Source organism: Scyliorhinus canicula, chromosome 14 (genome assembly GCF_902713615.1).
Source record: "Scyliorhinus canicula chromosome 14, sScyCan1.1, whole genome shotgun sequence".
Classification (NCBI taxonomy): Eukaryota; Metazoa; Chordata; class Chondrichthyes; order Carcharhiniformes; family Scyliorhinidae; genus Scyliorhinus; species Scyliorhinus canicula.
Window position 1 is genome coordinate 33,026,119 of NC_052159.1, and position 18,956 is coordinate 33,045,074.

The following is an 18,956-nucleotide window of genomic DNA, read 5'->3' on the forward strand; positions in this document are numbered from 1 at the left end:
TTATCTTCCTTGCTAGTTCATCAAAAATTAAATTTGCTTCGTCAAACAGGATTTGCCTTAACAAATCTGTGCTGGTTCTTCTCAATGTATCCAAATCTCTCCAAGTGCCTATTAATTTTTTTCTTGATTTATTGTTTCTAAAACTCTTCCTACCACTGAAATTAAACTGACCAACCTGGAGTTATTAAGAATGTCCTTGCACCCTTTTTTGAACAAGTTACATTTGCCACTTTCCAACCTTCTCCCGTATCTAGTGAAATGTGAAAGATGATGGCATGGCTTTTCCCTATTTTGATCGGGCGATTTATCTACTCTAAGCATAGCTAACCTTTCCAGTACATCCTGTTCACCAGTTTTCTCCCCATCCATTACCTCCACCATCTCTGCTTCTACCAATATGTTTTCACATCCTCTTCCTTACACCAATACACACAACTCATTAAATATTCTACCCTTGCCCTGTGCCTCTAAGCTTACTACCCACTTACCATTTACATGCCAGTAGATTTTTGGGTTCCCTTTTATATTAGCTGCCATTCTATTCTCACATTCTCTCTCTGTCGGTCTTTTTTCCTCTCTTCACTTCCCCTTTCAACTTATTGCATTCAACCTTTTGCTCGCTTGAAGAATTCACCTGACATTCAGAACCTTTTCTTTCTTCATATTATCTATTTTCTTCATTATCCAAGGAGCCCTGGCTTTGGCTCCCCTATCTTTCCCCTTGTTGGAATACTGCCTGTATTTTGCTGCTTAGCTTCCCTGGATCTCATTGATTTGGTCTTACTACTTCTTTTTGATTTACAGGATGTCTGTATGATTGGAGTTTGAAGCAGTGAATGAGATCCCATTCAATTGGAATCTGATGACATCCAAATCTTAATGAGGATACAGTGGGACATTAGGTTGAGGCAAGATAACCAGGGCAGAAAGGGGAGCACAGCACGGAATCACAGCAGCCCAGAGCCAGTATTCATCCTCACAAGTTCAGCTGGGGTTATAGAGACAGACATACAGGGAAGCCATGTGCTTGCTCAATTGTACTCATTAATTTAGTTTACTAGCTCAGTTTTCAACTGTGTCAGCTGGACCCCATACTCACACATTCTTACAAAAGTGTATATTTTCAAAAGTATTTACAAAATATGAAAGAAAGACATTTGACCCATTCAGCTTTAAAACATTGTGTTAGAGCATTATTTACTTGTGCCACTTTATCCATTTGGGCAGCACGGTAGCACAAGCGGATAGCACTGTGGCTTTACAGCGCCAGAGTCCCAGGTTCGATTTCCCCGCTGGGTCACTGTGCGGAGTCTGCAAGTTCTCCCTGTGTCTTCGTGGGTTTCCTCCGGGTGCTCTGATATCCTCCCACAGTCCAAAAATGTGCAGGTTAGGTAGATTGGCCATGCTAAATTGCCCTTAGTGTCCACAAAGGTTAGGTGGGGTTATTGGGTTACGGGGATAGGGTGGAAGTGAGGGTGTAAGTAGGTTGCTGCAGACCCGATGGCCCGAATGGCCTCCTTCTGCACTGTATGTTCTATAAGTACCACTGATTTTGTCATTTTTATGTGAGCCACCAGTATAAAACTAATGCATTTTCTACATGCTGTGAAATGAAAAGACATGTACTCCCTGTTGCACAGACTATTCGTTTCAAGTCCTATTTGCTGAGCATGGGCATAGCTAATCCAGTGACCAGAGAAACCCATGGATCCGGAACACATTACCACATGCAGTTGGCGAAGCAGCTGGCAGGAATGTTGCAAGCGCCAGTGGAGGTAAATAATGCTCCTGAATTGCTTTTTCTCTCTCCTGTATTCAATATTCTGTACAGTAATTCCTGAATGTCAAACTAAGACTTTGGATAGAAAAATTAATTTGGGTGTTCACAATTGTGAACTTGGCACTAGTAATATATTCCAACAACAACAAATCACACTTGCAAAGCACTTTTAAAAAGATGTTGCACAACATCCCAAGGAGAGTAATTAACCTAAAATTGACATTAAGCCAAAGAAGGGGCCAAAACGTTTGTTTGTAAACTAGTAAGGGGCAAGGCTGTGTGTGCACACGAGTGATTTTGTGAGTGCTGTACTTGCTTGCTGCATTGTGATGGGTGATGTACATTTACCTATATCGCATGAGAAATGAGTCAGGCATTATTTTAATAAAGTAAGTACATGTCACTGTGACCATACCTGTTACTGTTGGTCAGCACTGCACTGCAACAACTGCAGAAAGATATCCTGAGATGTTTCAGTGGTAATTTCAAAACAAAATACAAGAATTTAAAAATTGTATTTCAAAACTTTTTAAAAGAGCAGACAATTTCTGACCTTCATACTTCAGATGGTCCATTGTACTTCAGATGTTTAAAGCAAGCTTCCGTGTTTCACTTGGGAAATGTATAAAGAGATAAAAGCAGGCATTTGGAACTTGTAGATACACAGTCCAGCAATCGAAAATACTGCAACGCAGTGTCTCCAGACTGATAACTAGCCCTGCTTGTGAATTTACTCAGTGTATAATTAACATCAATTAGACTTTCTAGCCATCAGAGGGAGTTGTACAAAATGATGCATTGTGTTTTAATAGTATATTGTTTCTGCCTTTATAAATATCCCATTAAGTTTGCTATTTCATTGAAACATGCTCACCCACATATGTGCAATGTGTATGTGGGCATTTTTCTGTCCTCACTCACCTAAATGCTCCCAAAAATTCAATGGGACCATCAGCAAGTTCCGGTCCACAGCAAATATCACACTTCACAGTCTCGTATATGTTTAAAAAGCATTTATCTTTGAAATACATTAAAATAAAATAACCACATTTATATCCTGCAAGTTTTCATATCCTTGGAATGAAGCTCTGGATTTGTAAATACTACCAATCTACTGAGACAGTATTATCCTCTAATTTACCAGACGACTTGCCTGAATGCAGTGAGTTGGCCTCAACCCTTCAAATGGTTACACAAAGATGTGAGTTAGTAGCAGAACAATACATTGTATGTTGTTATAATGCTTCTCTACGAAGCTACATTGCCTCCATTTTTCTGTGAATATCAAGGAACATCCTCACTAGTACAATGGAGGATAGTTTTGTGATTTCTAATTTTGTCTTAGTTAAGAGAAAATGTATCAAAGCAACTTCTTAAATTGGATGAGCATTGCATTAACAGGAAAACGGGAGACACTTTACAGCGTTTGCCATGAGAAGAATCTGCACAATTGTTTATTTTCTGTTTCAATATAATTTAATATCACTCTTAAATTTTGACAGGAACAGGGTGGAATGATGGCACTGACAGAGGTCTACTGCTTGACAAACAGAGCTCGAGGGATGGAGGTAATAGCACAAAATGTTACAGCTTTCCCGCGTTCACGTAGATATAAGGCAAATCAAATTTAGCACGTGTATGTGAAATTAAACGGGATGGAGGTAATAGCACAAAATGTGACAGCTTTCCCATGTTCACATAGATATAAGGCAAATCAAATTTAGCATGTGTGTGAAATGAAACAGGCTAAAACTGTCACTACCTTTTTGATGTGGGTATTAATATGCAGGACAGATCGACTGCAGACTTCACTCCATTTATTCGAGCTGATTAAAATGCAGTTACCGGATTAAGAAGCGTAGCAAAGGAGTGTGGAGAGGGAGAGTTAATGTTTCGGGTGATGAGTTGTCAGAAATGCTAAAAGAGATGAAATAGGTTTTAAGTAAGTACAGAGACAGGGAAAGGGCAGTGGTGGGGAGAAGTACAAAAGGGGAAGGTCCGGGTGGAAGGTAGGAAAGAGACGGGAAACGAAAAGCAATAAAGATGAACAATGTAAGAGAGATTCCATCAGGGAGAAGAGCAGTGGGCATTCTGGGAAGGGGAGCGACAATGAATTAAACACTTGTACTTAAGCCCAATACTGCAGACGCTGGAAATCTGAAAGCGATGAAGAGGTTGCATTCGACAGGATTTCTGGTTATCTATTTTAACTTCCTGTTGTGCTGCTTGTTTGCTCTTCTGCCTTCTAACCTATCACAAATTTTCCCTTTTGGATTTCTCCCATCTACCTTTCCCCGTCTTCTCTTTTATCCAGCTCTAGGGAAATGTCATCAACTTGAATCATTAGCTCGGTTTCTTTTGCTCCAGACGCTGCCTAACCTTTTTTTAAAATTCATTTACGGGATGTGGGGATTTCTTCCTAGGCCAGCAATTACTGCCGTAATTGTCCTTGAGAAGATGGTGATGAGCTGCCTTCTTGGATCACTGCTGTCACTGTGGTGTGGGTATACCCACCATGCTGTTAGGGAGGGAGTTCCAGAAATTTGTCCCAGCAACAGCGAAGGCACAGCGATACATTTCCAAGTCAGAATGGTGAGTGACTTGGAGGGAAACTTCCAGGTGGTGGTGTTCCCATGTGTCCGCTGCCCTTTGTCCTCCTAGATGGTTGTGGGCATGGGTTTGGAAGGTGCTGCCTCAGGAACTTTGGGGAGTTCCTGCAGTGCATTTTATAGATGGCACGCACTGCGTCACTGATGGACGAAGTGAATGTTTGTGGATGGCGTGCCAATGAAATGGGTTGCTTTGTCCTGGATGATGTTGAGGTTCTTGAATGTTGTTGTAGCTGCACTCATTCAGGCAAGGGGAGAGTATTTCATCGCACTCCTGACTTGTATCTTGTAGGTGATGGACAGACTTTGGGGAGGCTGAAGGTGAGTTACTCACCACAGGATTCCTAGCCTCTAATCTGCTCTCATAGCCACAGTATTTATATGGTGTAATCCAGTTTAGTTTCTGCTCAATGGTAACTGTCTCCCCCCGGGTGTTAATGGTGAGTGTTTCCAGCATTATCTGTTTTTATTTCAGATTTCCAGCATTAGCAGTATTTTGCTTTTAGCTGTGACAAGTGACTCCCATGGAAGTGTGATATTCTAAACCCATGACTTGACAGCAGGCCATTAACATACATTTTCACGTCCCAAAACAATTCTTGTTCTTGGTCAGCCCGCAGTTTGCATAAATGGTGAAAGACATGGAGCGGAACCTTCACCATCTGGAGGAAGTCTGGGTGGGCTGATGCTTGGTTGCATTAAATTGGAAAACTATTTGAACTGAGTGCAGAGTGTCAAATGAAATTGTTCAAACATAAATGACTATTTTTGAGCTCGATGTTTGGCGAGTGTTTAGATTTGTTATGCGAAACATTTTTCCCTACCTTTTTTTTTTATAGCCCTTTGCTATTTGTAATGACTCATTTACAAATAAACTTTTAATTGCTACATTTTATTTTGTTTTCATTAGCTTCTCTCACCAGAAGATTTAGTGAATGCTTGCAAAATGTTTGAGGCACTGAATCTACCGATGAGGCAAGTAGGCATATAAGATTTATGTATCAGTCTCTCACGTGAATGTGCATGTCATAATATTTTCCGGAATGAGACAGAGAATCTTATTTTATAGCAAGTTTTATGATTCTCTCAACAGACTTTACGTTGGATCAGCTTGGTTTCTTGCACATTATATTTTGCATATTCTGGAGTTCTCATGAAAGCAGTGTTACCTGAAATGGGAATTGCATATTGAACAGAGGAATTCAATGGGAGCTTTTTTTTACCTCTTTATTAGAAAATGATTGAAACAAGATGAGCAGTCTCTTCTGAAAATATGACTTGTGCTTTAAATCATTAATATATTTCCACACGACTGGAAAATCAGGGTAAATGGTGACAAATATTTTAAATCAAGTGGTGAGGGAAAGGGGGGAAGGCAGAAGTGCAGGGATTGGGAGATGGCCCCTGGTTGTGGGCTCTGCCACCCACCGTGGAAGGCAATCCCCAGTTGTGGGAAACGGGTGAGATATCAGACCCACTGGTGTGGAAGGCGGCATTATCATAAGCCGAAAGGAAGTTTACAAAACACTTAGAGGCAATGAGGAAGGAGATGGGGCGGTTTTGAAAGCGCTGGTGGAGGAGGCGAGCGCAATGGCGGAGGTGCGGGAGCAAGGCGAGGCGCTGAAGGAAGTGGAGGAGACATTATTGCAGCACGGTGATCAACTTACCTCGATGGGGAAGGAGATGTGGAAGGTGATAGAGATCAACAAGGATCTGCAAGGCAAAATGGAAGACCTGGAAAACAGATCCAGGTGACAGAATTTGAGGATTGTGGGGCTGCCCGTAGGAGTGGAAAGACCGAGGCCGACTGAATATTTTGCCACGATGTTGGCGGAACTATTGGGGGAGGGGGAGGATCCCTCCTGATATGAGCTGGATCGGGCTCATCGGTCGTGGAGGTCTGTATCAAAGGCGAGTGAGCCGCCAAGAGTAGTGACTGTGCTTCCGTAGGTACAGTGTAAAGGAGAAGGTCCTGTGCTTGGCTAAGCAGAAGCAGGTGGTGCAGTGGGCTGGAGCTGGTATTCCTGTATACCAGGACTTTACGGTGGAGCTGGCGAGAAGGCGGGCTGCCTTCAACCGAGTGAAGAGGGCACTGTACATTAGCAAGGTGCAGTGCGGCATTGTATATCCAGCGAAGCTGAGGGCGACCTACAAGTTCAAGGACTTTTATTTTGGGACGGCGGAAGCAGTGTAGGAGTTTGCGAAGGCAGAGGGACAGTGGCAGAATTGAGAAATGGCCATGTACCGATGTAGCCTCATGACTGTATTTTTTCTTATTTTTTGTTTCACTGCATGCTGGTGTATGGGCTATAGGAACCAATGTTGTATTTATTTGGACAAGGGAAGAAATGGGACTTTCAGTCGTAATGAGGGTTCTTTGGGGCATGGATGTGTATGCGGGGTTTGTGTGCTAAAGGGGACTTCTGGGTTTTTCCTGGGGCCGGGCAAGGGGGAAAGAGACCCGGGCGGAGGCCTCCACGCTGGCCGATTTAAGCCGGCCAGCGAACGGGGGTGAGGGGGGTGGGGGGCTGCGGGTCCGAGGGGTCTAGCCGGGGTGGAAAGTTGGGGGGAAGGAACCGAGGTTGGGGGGGAGGATTTTTACAAGAGGAAGTGGAGGGGAGGAGATGGAGAGGGGGGTAGTTTACAACTTTTGGGTGTCATTTACGGTACTCTTTTGGAGGTTGGATGGCATTGAGTGTCGTCGGGGGTGGGACAACTCTATACAGGTTAATGGTGACCATGGGCGATTCCGGACTCCTTTCTCTTTTTCGCCTTTGTTTTTTTATCCACCGTGGGAGGGTTTGTTTTATTTGATGCATATATTGATAGGTGGGCCGTTGGTTGGGGTGGTGGGAGGATGGTGTCGTTGTTGATGTTGAGGGTATTGACTTTGTATCTGTTACCGTTTACTGCTTGTTGGTGGGGTGTAAATTTTGAAGGAAAATGTGAAAATGGAGAATAAAAACATTTTTTTTTTAATATGGAGCTGGTGGGCTGATACCTATCACTTGACAGCCTATTCCCAGAAATGAAGATAGAGAACTCGAGATAAGGAAGAGTCCGTGATGGACCCTGTGAAGATGAGGAACGGGTGGAAGCTGGCAGTAAAGTTGATGTCATTTTCAAGAACAGGAAGGAGCAACATTGACAGTCGTCAATGAGCTGGAGAAAGAGCTGAGGGAGGGGAACTGAGCAGGCCTGAAACAAAAAACGTTCCACTTATCTTATAGTTATGATCCATATTGGTTTCCATGGTGCCACTTTCTATCTGGAGGAGCTGAGTGGAGTCAAACTAGGAAAGTGTTCAATTTAAGAACAAGTTCAGCTGGGTGATGGTGATGGTTGCTGAGGACTGGCTGGACCTTCATTCAAGTTTAATAGTTAGGGATTTGAGGTGTAGAGGAACTGTTCATGATAAACAGGAAAATCACCACTTGACATTCCATGGCATTACCATGGCTGAATCCCACCTCTATCTGGGAGTTACCATTGATCAAAAACTGAACTGGACTAGGCATATAAATACTGTGGCCACAAGAGCAGGTCAGAGACTGGGAATCCGACAGTAAGCAACTCACCTCCTGACTCCCCTAAAGCACTACCTACAATGCACAGTTCGAGAGTGTAATGGAATGCTCTTCATTTGCCTGGATGAAAACAGCTCCAGCAGCGCTCTAGAAGTTCCACACCATCCAGGACAAAGCAGCCTGCTTGATCGGCACATCAGTGGCATCCAATTGGAAGAAGAGCTCTGTAGATAAGAGGAAGGGCACACTGCTGGGGATTAGCCAAAGAAATTGGTACAACAGTAAAGGTGACCGAAGAAGAGGTCAACATCATGTTGAGCTCAAAATTCAATGTTTAATATTTGGTCAGTGTTTTGAGTTTGCTGTCTACTCGGCAGCATTTCCAAAATTGCCTAATGAGTCCCAGCCAAAGCAATTATGTTGTAGTGTCGGAAATTTGCAAATAGAAGCCAACTTTGCAATTTGCAAACACTAATTGTGTCCACTTACTGAGTACTCAACCGGGCCAGCACACAGAGGCCATCAGGCCAAAGCTTATTTGAGACTCCCAATTATCTACTGAGACAATGAACAGCAACAACCAGAACAATAAGAAATCACATTAACTACAACTTTCTGCTGATGCCAGCTGGAGACATGGATCAGAGAGCCAAGAGTCCCAGAATTAATCGTGGGTATGATGGTATTGGGATCTCTACTGGATTAGAATAGAGACCGGAACTAATATTCCAGAAAAAGTGAGTTCAGATTCCAACGTGGCAGGTTATGAATTTGAATTCCGTTTTGATTTTTTTTAAAATCTGACTATAAAATCTTATCAGTAAAAGTTATCAGGCTGTTGCTAAATAAACCCTTACCTGGTCATTTCATTTAAGATGCATCTGGACAGATATATGAACGGGTGGGAACAGAGAGAAGTAGACCTTGGAAAATAGGCAACAGGTTTAGATAAAGGATCTGGATCGGTGCAGGCTGGGAGGGCCGAAGGGCCTGTTCCTGTGCTGTAATTTTCTTTGTTCTGGTCCCACACCAACGTGGTTGACTCCGTAACTGCTGTCTGATGTGGCCCTGAAAACTAATTTGATGAGGAATGTGTCAGCTTTCCTCGCAACAGCCGTATCCTAAGAATTAATAATCAACTGGAGGATGAGAGGCATGGCTGTGAATTGAAGCAGAGAGGAAGATCATAAACTGGGGACTAAGTGGAGAGTGTCTATGAAATGAAGATGTGTGTGTGTGTGAAGAACTTTACCGCTGAATCACTGATAGTGAGAGAATTATGCTGCTGTGCCATTGATGATTAGATGAACAATGAGGGTAAACCATTGCCTGATTTCTCCTAAAGAAATTGGGGTGATTCAGTCAGTTTTTGCCACAATTTTCCACCTCTCAGTGCTAGATTGTTAGATACTTCTGCATCTCAGACCAAAATAAGCTTGTTGTCCCTCTGCACTTCCAATGTGAGAATGGGCGATTAACTTATATTGAAGGCTCTTTCTGAGTTTAAAAATTTTTTTCCAATTAAGGGGAATTCCACATAAAGCTGTCCATGTCTGAAAGCAGGCCTGGGAATAGAAATATAATTTGGTCAGAGAATCTGGCCTTGTGACTGTATTCATGGAATATAAAAGTCTAATTGAGAACTGTTTTCTACAGAGTTTAGAATCTATGGGCTCAATATTATTTTGGGGGTGGGGGGTCGGGGTTGGCTAGCACAAAGGAAGATGGTTGTGATTGGTGGAGGTCAACCACCTCAGTCCCAGGACATCACTGCAGGAGTTCCTAAGCCCAACCATCTTCAGCTGCTTCAGCAATGACCTCCCTTCCATCATAGCATCATAATGTCAGAATGGGATGTTCACTGATGACTGCATAATGTTCAGTACCATTTGTCACTCAGATACTGAAGCGGTCCGTGCCCATATGCAGCAAGACCTTGACAACATTCAGGCTTGGGCTGATAAGTGGCAAGTAAAATTAACACTATACAAGTGGCAGGCGATGACATCTCCAACAAGAGAGAATCTAATCAACCCTCCCCCTTGAGATTCAATGGCATTGTCATCACTGAATCCCCCACAATACCCTGGTCTTAACATTGACCAGAAACGGAACTGGATCAGCCATATAAATACTGTGGCTACAAGAGCAGGTCAGAAGCTAGGAATCCTTCAGCGAGTAACATCTCCTGACTCCAGAAAGCCTGTCCACCATCTGAAAGGCAGAAGTCTGGAGTGTGACGGAATATTCTTACCTTGCCTGGATGAGTGCAGTTCCAACAACATTCCAGATGCTCGTCACCATCCAGGAGAAAGCAGTCTGCTTGATTGGCACTCCATCCACCACCTTAAACATTCACTCCCTCCACAATCACTGATGCCAGTGAGTACCATATGCAAGATGCACTGCAACAACTCACCAAGGCTCCTTTGACCGAACCCACACTCGCTACCACAAGGGCAGCAACAGCATGGGAACATCACCACCTGGATGTTCCCCTCCAAGCCAGATACCATCCTGATTTGAAACCATATGGCCACTCCTTCAATGATGTTGGGTCAAAATGCTGAACTCCCTGCTTAACATCATTACGGATGTACCTAGATCACATGGATTGCAGCAGTTCAAGAAGGCAGCTCACCACCACCGCCACCAGGGAAATTAGGGGTGGACAATAAATGCTGGGTTAGCCAACAAGGCCCATATCCCATGAAAGAACTTTAAAAATCTATAATTGACGCTTCCAAACCACCAGTAATATAATTTAAGTGAAATACTGCGAATGCTGGAAATCTGAAATAAAAACAGAAAATGCTGAAATAACTCCGCAGGGTTGACAACATATGTGGAGAGGGAAACAGAGGTAGTTTTTCAAGTCCAATATGATTCTTGCAGGACTGAGGAGAGGTAGAAATGTAATTGGTGTTATGCGGTTGAAAAATGAGTGTGGCGGGGAGGAATAGAAGGTTAGTTAGAGAGCGGGGCATTTAAATACCAAAGATGTCGTGGAACAAAAGGCAACGGAAGTGGCAACGGTCATAGTAAAGAAAGAAAGCATTGGTACAGTGTAGGCATTAATGGCAGATAAAGATCAGCTTTGCCTCAAAGCAAAAGCATGAAAAGAAGATACAAACTAGCATGGGGGGGGGGGGCAACTAAAAATGGAGGACAGAGTTTATGGTCTGAAGTTATTGAACTCGCTGTTGAGTCTAACAAGTTGCAAAATGCCTAATTGGATGATGAAGCGCTGTTCCCTTTTTTTCCAATGTATTTTATTACAAACATGCATCAAAACAGGTAACAGCAAATAAACACCCCGGGAAACATACTCCCAACAATCAACTATACAGTCTGTACAGATTTTCCCCCTTTTTCACCTCCTTCCCCCGCCCCCACCCCTCTCCTGCGACAAACAGCTCAAACATGGTCACAAACTTCCCCCACCTTTTCTCAAACCCCCCTGCTGAGCCCCTTAACTCATACTTTATCTTGGGGGGACCTGCTGGAGTTCTTAACGCTTGAAAAAGTCAAATTTGAACTGAGGGGAAGGATGGAGGGGTTCTACAATTCATGGGCGTTATTCATTATGCACTTTCGATTGGATCACATCGAACATTAGGGGGGTTGGGGGCTGGGAGGGTTGGGGGGAGGGGGACTGTATGTATTAATGGTGACTATGGGTGATTCCTGATTCCTCTTTGTCATTTGTTTATGTTAACATGTGGGCCAGTGTCCGGGGTTTGGTGGGAGGACGGGATCGTTGTTACTGATATGGGGATTGACATTACATTCGTTACTGATTATTGTTTATTGTTAGGTGTAAATTTGGGAGAAAATGTGAAAAAGGAGGAGAATAAAAAATATATATTTTTTTAAACTTGTACTTTATCTTCTCTAACTGCAAGAAGTCATACAGGTCACCCAACCAAGCCACTACCCCCAGTAGCGATGCCGACCGCCACTCCAGCAAATTTGCCACCATGCAATCAGAGAGGTGAAGGCCACGACATCGGCCTTCCTCCTCTCCATGAGCTCCGGCTTCTCTGAAATCCCAAATATTGCCACCAACGGGTCCGGGTCCTCCATCCCCTAAGCGCTGTTCCTCTTAACTACAAATTGTATTCCATATCAAAGTCCTTGTGCCTTCACGTGCACTAGGCACCACCCACCAATAGGTGGGCTCCTTAAACTGATCAGCCAAAATAGTCCAGACAAAAACTGCATTCGTTAAAAAGGTTACATGGGGTTAATGGGTTACGCCAATAGGGTGGAAGTGTGGACTTAAGTAAGACGCTCTTGACTCGATGGGCCGAATGACCTCCTTCTGCACTGTAAAGATTCTATGATTATAGATTTTCCACATTGGATCTAGTAGTGAAAATTCACAGCAGCAACTTAACTAGCATTTTACAAACGCTACTTCCAAACCTGTATTACTTAGAAGACTGAAAGAACAAGGGCAGCGGATGCATGGGAACCTGCCAGGTCCTTTCAAGCTACTCACCATCCTGACTTGGAAACATATTGTCGGTCCCTCACTGTCACTGGATCAAAATACTGGAACTCTTCTCCTAACAGCATATTTTTCCGACAGCGATTTACCTGCACCACATGGACTGTAGGGCTTCAAAAATCAGCTCACCATGCCCTTCTCAAGGACAGTTAGGAATGAACAATAAATCTTGGCCTTGCCAGTGAATCTAACATTCCCAGAATACATTTTTTTAAATTATTTTCAGGAAGGCCACTCGCTAATTCTAGATGTGTCTCCAGTCCCAAGATTAATTGTGTCACGGGAGTGTCCCTTTAAGAAATGTTTTTGTCTTATCACATGGCTTCAGTGATGTTATTGTGTGGGTGGAGCTGGGCTGTGGCTCTGGGAGTTGATTTTACTTTCGCTGTGAGTTTGAACTGGTTTTGTTCTGCACATGTTAAATAAGGTTTTTTTCTCTTATCTGCATTTTAAAAGCTTTTTCCAGACTGCTTGATAATTTGAAAAGAAATAACTTTTCTGGAAGAAATTCAAACCTGTTTTGGAAAGGAAACCGGAGCATCCATACCAGGTCTTGAGTGCTGTGCGCTAGGCCACATCTTTGAAAAGGGTTTTCTGGATTATGGAATCTTGTTATTAAATTGGAACAGCTTAAGGGGGAAATTTATTAAGGGGTTTAATAAATTTCCGATTAATAAATTATACATAGAGTACTGTAGCTGTGTGGGGTATTTATGTTGGTAGTCGATAAAAATGCTTAAGTGTGTGTTTATAAAAAATGTAACTAAATTTGTCGAATAAACCTTGTTTTTGATTAAAAGTGCTTAAGGCCTCTGTTGAATAACACCTGAAAGGCAGACCCTTGTGCTCATCAACACCAAAACAAATAAACAGTTGTAGGTCAGGTGAACGCCATGATATACTGTGGAGTTTTCTAAACCCTGACCCATAACAATAGTTGACTCTGAATGAAATAAAGGGAACTAAGAATGGTAATATATGTCGGTGCCACCCACATCCTGAGACGGAAAAATAAATTATTGTATATTCGGGACTCAATGTTCACAATTTTTGTTCAACAATAGTACATAACCAAAAAAAATGCCTTTTGTGATGATGTATTCTGATAACATAATGCATCATGTGGTGTATTAGACCACGGAGACCACAAGCTCTGCTTCACTCCCTGACCTTTCTAAAGCTAGGATAGCATTTTGGTTTCAATACCAAAATGATTATGGGGGTAGCGGAAGGGAAGGGGGGGGGGGGCTGGGGGGCATCTGGGAGAGTGGGGGGGGGGGGGGAACACATTGGGGGAGGGTTGTAGCTGTGTGTTGCGAATGGAGAGAAGTAATTGTTACTACTCCTGGTCCTGTACCTCCTATTTGGATGTCGATTAAAAGTGACCTTCATGGTAGAACAGTTTGTTGACACTCGCTGACTGTTGAGTTTCACACAGCTTGAGCGAGGGCTACATGAAAGTAATCTCAGAAGAGGGAAAAAAATAGGCCGGGATTTGGCCGTGACTGGTTGGTCAAGAGAGCTATAAAAAAATTTACACGTGTTTACAGAATATATGGAGAACACAGTCATAATTTGTAAGCTTATCTGAATGTAAAGGTGTGTCTCAGTTGTTAAAACAAATTTAATTTTCCTTGCAGATTGCGTATTTTTGACAGTGGGGTGATGGTAGTTCAGCTGCAGTCTCACAATGAAGATGAAATGATTGCTTCAGCAGTAGAGACTGTAAGGAATTTTCCTTTTCATAATCAATAAACTAATGTTTAAACAACCCAAGTTTTAAATAATTAACCACAGGATATTCAATTAGGGGAGGTGATCTGCCAAGACATGCTGTCAGCCTAATCACATGAACGATGCCATCTAAGTAATGTCACAAAAATGCGTGGAAATATGTCGGTGTGAGTACCCCGGGTGGCAATGCAAAAACGGGCAATATTGGATTGGTCGCATTTTGTGCATAGGATGTGATATTCCATTCTGTTCACTGCAACGGAACTGAATATGGGGTGCTGTGCATAACAGGCAGCCAATCTGTTTACTGCCGTGGTGCGAGCTGAATCTCTACCCCAAAGATTTAAAAGAGCACCAGTTTTTTGAAGTGCAAGCTGCACCCAAATCAGTTGCCCACCCAGGGGTGGCCGGAAAATCACCAAAGGTAACTTGTCTTTTCCTCCCTGGAGGAAAATGCCTCATTTCTGGATATGGTCGAAATGTGAAACTTCTTATACGGAGATCTGTCCCTACTGCATGCACAAGACATTTAATAAAACGCCAGAGCCTAAGTACTCGGCTTTTTTTTTGTACTGCCCAGCTAACTAGTTTGTTTTACTCATTCATGGGATGTGGACGGCGCTGGCTGGGCCAGCATTTATCGCCCATCCCTAATTGCTCTTAAACCGAGTGGCTTGCCAGGCCATTTCAGAGGGCTTTTTTGTTGTTGTTGGAGTCAACCACATTGCTGTGGATCTGGAGTCACATCCAGGGCAGACCAGGCAAAGGGCATTAGAGAGCCAGATGGGTTTTTATGACAATCGTCGTCATCATCAGACCTTTAATTCCAGATTTTTATTGCATTCAGTTGCACTATCTGATGTGGTGGGATTCGACCCCAGTCCTGCATTCTAGTCCACTGATAGTACATCACTACCCCCCCCCCCCTCTCTCCACACACTACCCCCCCCCCCCACCCTCCCACCCACCCCCTCCCTCCCATGTCGTATGAACAAACTCTCAGATGCTTTTTCTTTCTTTCTTTCTGTATACAGGTGTCAGAGAGAGGTTTTATTTCTTCTGAAGAGTATGCTAAGCACGTGGGCATTTCTGTACTCCTGGCCAAAGAAAGGTAAATAATTGTTTCAAAATTGCACATCTGAGCATTTTACTGAACATTATTACACATTTACCTTTTTGTTTTGTGTTTTTTGTGCTCAGACTGCTGCTAGCAGAGAAGGTTGGCCATCTGTGTCGTGATGACTCCGTCGAAAGTCTGCGATTTTACCCAAATTTGTTTCTGACGCGAAACTGAAAAGTCACCTGTGAAAAACTGTTTGGTATTGCTATTGGAGGCTGAGCTGTGTAGGGATGTATCGCAGAATTTCCGTACGACCTCGAAGTTCAGGACATTGTGCATTAAAATTTAGACTTCAAGACAAGTGTGTCATAGAAAAGTACAGCCAGTGATAACTAAATGATGGTCTGGACTGACTACAGTCCAGACCAGTTCATGGCATAAGCAAAAGCTCTGCTCCTAGCTGTGCTTTTACTTTGAGTTGAATTGGATTTTTTTCTGTGGCGTTATGCAGTTGGTTTAATTCTGGATTCAATCCTGATGAAACCAAACTACTGAAGTCAAGTTAAATTCTTGCAGGTAAGACTTCCACAAGTTTGAAATCTTAGCTTCCTACATACTGTATGAAGATTCATTTCAGTTATATTGCTATAATGATGCCGATTCTTATTTCAAGTTTCAACAGTGACCACTGTCGAGGTTTTTTAAAAATTTGATTTATCAAAATTAATCTCTGGCAATATTTTTCAGCATTTTTATATTCTCAACCCAAATCAAAACACTATTTTGCTTCGCTGTTTTGCATTCTTTCAGGTTAGTATTTGTGATTTCCCCTTATTTAATTTTGACTTGCTCAGTTTACAGTTTTCCCGGTCTGTTCTTGGTTTGTTACGTTGCCTTTTTTTAATGTATTTCCCTTTTTGTTGCATGTTCTTTAGCCATTGCTTTCATTTTTATTGCATTTCAGAACAAGTATATAGAGAAGGCCAGGAAGTAATCAGAAAACAATCCTTCGAGGTGGCAGAATCAATTGGAAGGCTATGGGGGGAGATATGTGGGAGATTCGGAATCAAAGGAAGGGAAGGACATGGACAAAAACAGAAAAGGAATTATATACTTAAATCAAGCCAAAGCACTGGGGATAGGGGCAGGACAAAAGAAGGAAGTGGAACAGATACAGATATAGTGTGAAAGAGGTTTAGATCCAGCAAGGAATCTGTTGAAAATCCTGTATCGATACAACATTTGTTCAATTTAAAAAAAAAATCTGATTCAGTTGCTGTTCTGCAGTGTCTGAGTTAAGCTTTCAACTGAGTTGGAGGTCGTCAGTGCCACGGGGAGTCTCGGCGTGGCTAGGGGATTTCTATGAATTTTTAAAACTGGAGAAGATCAGGATTTTGGAGGATGGAATAGACACAGGAACCATCTCTAAGTGATGGACACTTATGTAACTCTAATTTGTGAATAGTTTAGTGGCTGATTTGCAATTATTAGCTTTACTTGATTAGGAACTTTTGAATTTGGTATTGTTCCTGCTATATACAGGACAAAGTTCAGAAAGAGAAGGACCAGCGAGTTATTTAATCTGTGAATGTCAGACGTGTGGATGAGGTGAATTAAGTTTGGGGTTCAGTCGAATCAGTTAGTGAACTGCATCAAATGGACAATGTGTTTAGAGCAGGAGGATTACTCTATCCACAATACAGGAAGTCAGACGTGTTTAACTTTCAGCCCCGTGGTCATTTGTGACACCCCATCCCCACCAATTGGTTCTCAAAGCTCAGGAAATTCAGTTCCTTTTCTTATTGACTAGCTGTGGATCTGAAAGATTTAAAAGAGTTGTTTTCAGCATTCATTTGTGTGTCAGAATACCAGGAATTGTCCATGTTGGCAACTTTGATAAGCTTGATCAACCCTTCTTGCAAGAGGCAATTTAATGAGTCTGTGCTGTCGGCAGGGAGTCTCGCCTGCTTGCACGGCCATTGTGGAAACTTAGGGGTACGCTCTCCATGATTTTCCAACCAAATGGTCAGTAGGCATTGCCAGCTGGAAATCCTGTCACATGCTTCTATCAGGCGACATTCCCATACAGCAGTGTGAACCCATACATTTTTAATCTGTTGTATAAAATATGTTCTCTTACACTCCTATTTTACTGTGATGGATTGTATTTATTGTGAAAAATAAAAGGTATGTGCAACAGCCGCAAATCAATTTGGATGCATTAGATTTAGTGATAAACATTTATTCAAAATACATGCTGCCACGGGGAAAAATGTCTAAAATTGACAACATGTGTTTAAAACAGTTTGACAACTTTTCTTGGGTGGAGTGGGTGGGTGGGAGAGGGAGACATTTTAGATCCATAAAATAAGGCATTGTGTTTGCCTCCATTTCTATTTGCATTTCTACACAACTCCTGACTGGAAGATTCTCGACTGAAACATTACAGATCAGAGCTTAGTCCACCAGAAAATTAAGTCAATAAATCAAATAAAAACCGACACAATTACCACTACAAAACTCTACAGTTCTGTAGAAAGGTCAGATGGAGTTGGAAGGTCGGCTGGAATTCTCCCGTTGTTGGGATTCTCTGTTCCTGCTGGCCCTTTGGTGGTGGGTTTTGGCGTTTCTGATCTGCCGTAGCTGCTGGAAGGGAGGGGGTTTCCCGGCAGCGTGGGGTGGCTTCGATGGAAAATCCCATTGACAAGTGGCAGGTGTATGGAATCCCACCGCCAAGTAACACACAGCTGAGGGAATCCCACCATTAACTCTGCTTCTTTCTGCACAGATGCTGCCAGACCTGCTGAGTTTATCCAACATTTTCTGTTTTTATCTCTCCCTGTCTATGCTCAGGTTTTTTGAAAAAAATACATTTTATTCCAAACACAATCGTGAACATACACATACAACAACCACATATAAACATGATTCAAACAGTTTGTCAATTTGCCCCCTTTTTGTCCCCAAGACCACCTCAACAACCCCTTCTCCCAATCCCCCCTACCTGCTGGCAACAAATAAATCCTCAAATTAGGACAGAAAGAGCTTCCATCTTACATAGAACCCGTCTTCCAAGCCCCTGAGAGCAAACTTGATCTTCTCCAGTTTTAAAAATTCATAGAAATCCCCTAGCCACGCCAAGACTCCCGGTGGCACTGACAACCTCCAACTCAGTATCAAGGTTCGCCGCCGGACAAATAGAGAAGAGAAGGCCTTGACATCAGCCCTCCCCTCCAGCAGCTACAGCAGATCAGAAACACCAAAAATCACCACCAAAGGGCTCAACAGCCTCACCCCCCACTATTTCCGACAGTGTTGAAGCCCCCTCCCCACAAGCTCATCTTGAGTTAACTTAGCTCACAGCATATGCTTTGGCAGCTGAGGGAACAACGGCAGCTCCTTTCATTCAAAATCCAAGACTTGAAAATACTCCAATTTGCTTACCCTTGGCAACTTGAGCTTCTCCTGCAATTCCTCTAGCCTCGTGAACCTCCCCTCTATGAGCATATCCCTAACCCGCTCTAACCCTTCCCTATACCACTGCCTGAACATAGCATCCATCTCTCCTGGTATAAACCTGTGATTCCCGCAATTTGGGGCAAATACCGACATACGTCCTATATCAAAGTGTCGCCTCATCGGAGTCCAGATTTTGAGAGATGACACAATAGGACTACTAGTATGCCTACTTGGAGAAAACTGGAGTGGGACCGTCAAGCTCTTCCTTGCACAA

The 18,956-nt window shown here is 42.9% G+C and overlaps 1 protein-coding gene across 1 annotated transcript in view; it reads left to right on the forward strand.

Moving 5' to 3' along the window:
- Positions 1-17,434, forward strand: part of vps36 (vacuolar protein sorting 36 homolog) — a 53,957-nt gene extending 36,523 nt beyond the window's left edge. Inside the window, exons 9-14 of the mRNA XM_038818820.1 lie at positions 1,641-1,775; positions 3,283-3,348; positions 5,300-5,364; positions 14,070-14,154; positions 15,198-15,274; positions 15,364-17,434. Coding sequence (XP_038674748.1) covers positions 1,641-1,775; positions 3,283-3,348; positions 5,300-5,364; positions 14,070-14,154; positions 15,198-15,274; positions 15,364-15,457 — 522 coding nt within the window. The 3' untranslated portion in view covers positions 15,458-17,434. The remainder of the gene's footprint in view (positions 1-1,640; positions 1,776-3,282; positions 3,349-5,299; positions 5,365-14,069; positions 14,155-15,197; positions 15,275-15,363) is intronic.
- The last annotated feature ends 1,522 nt before the right edge of the window (positions 17,435-18,956 follow it).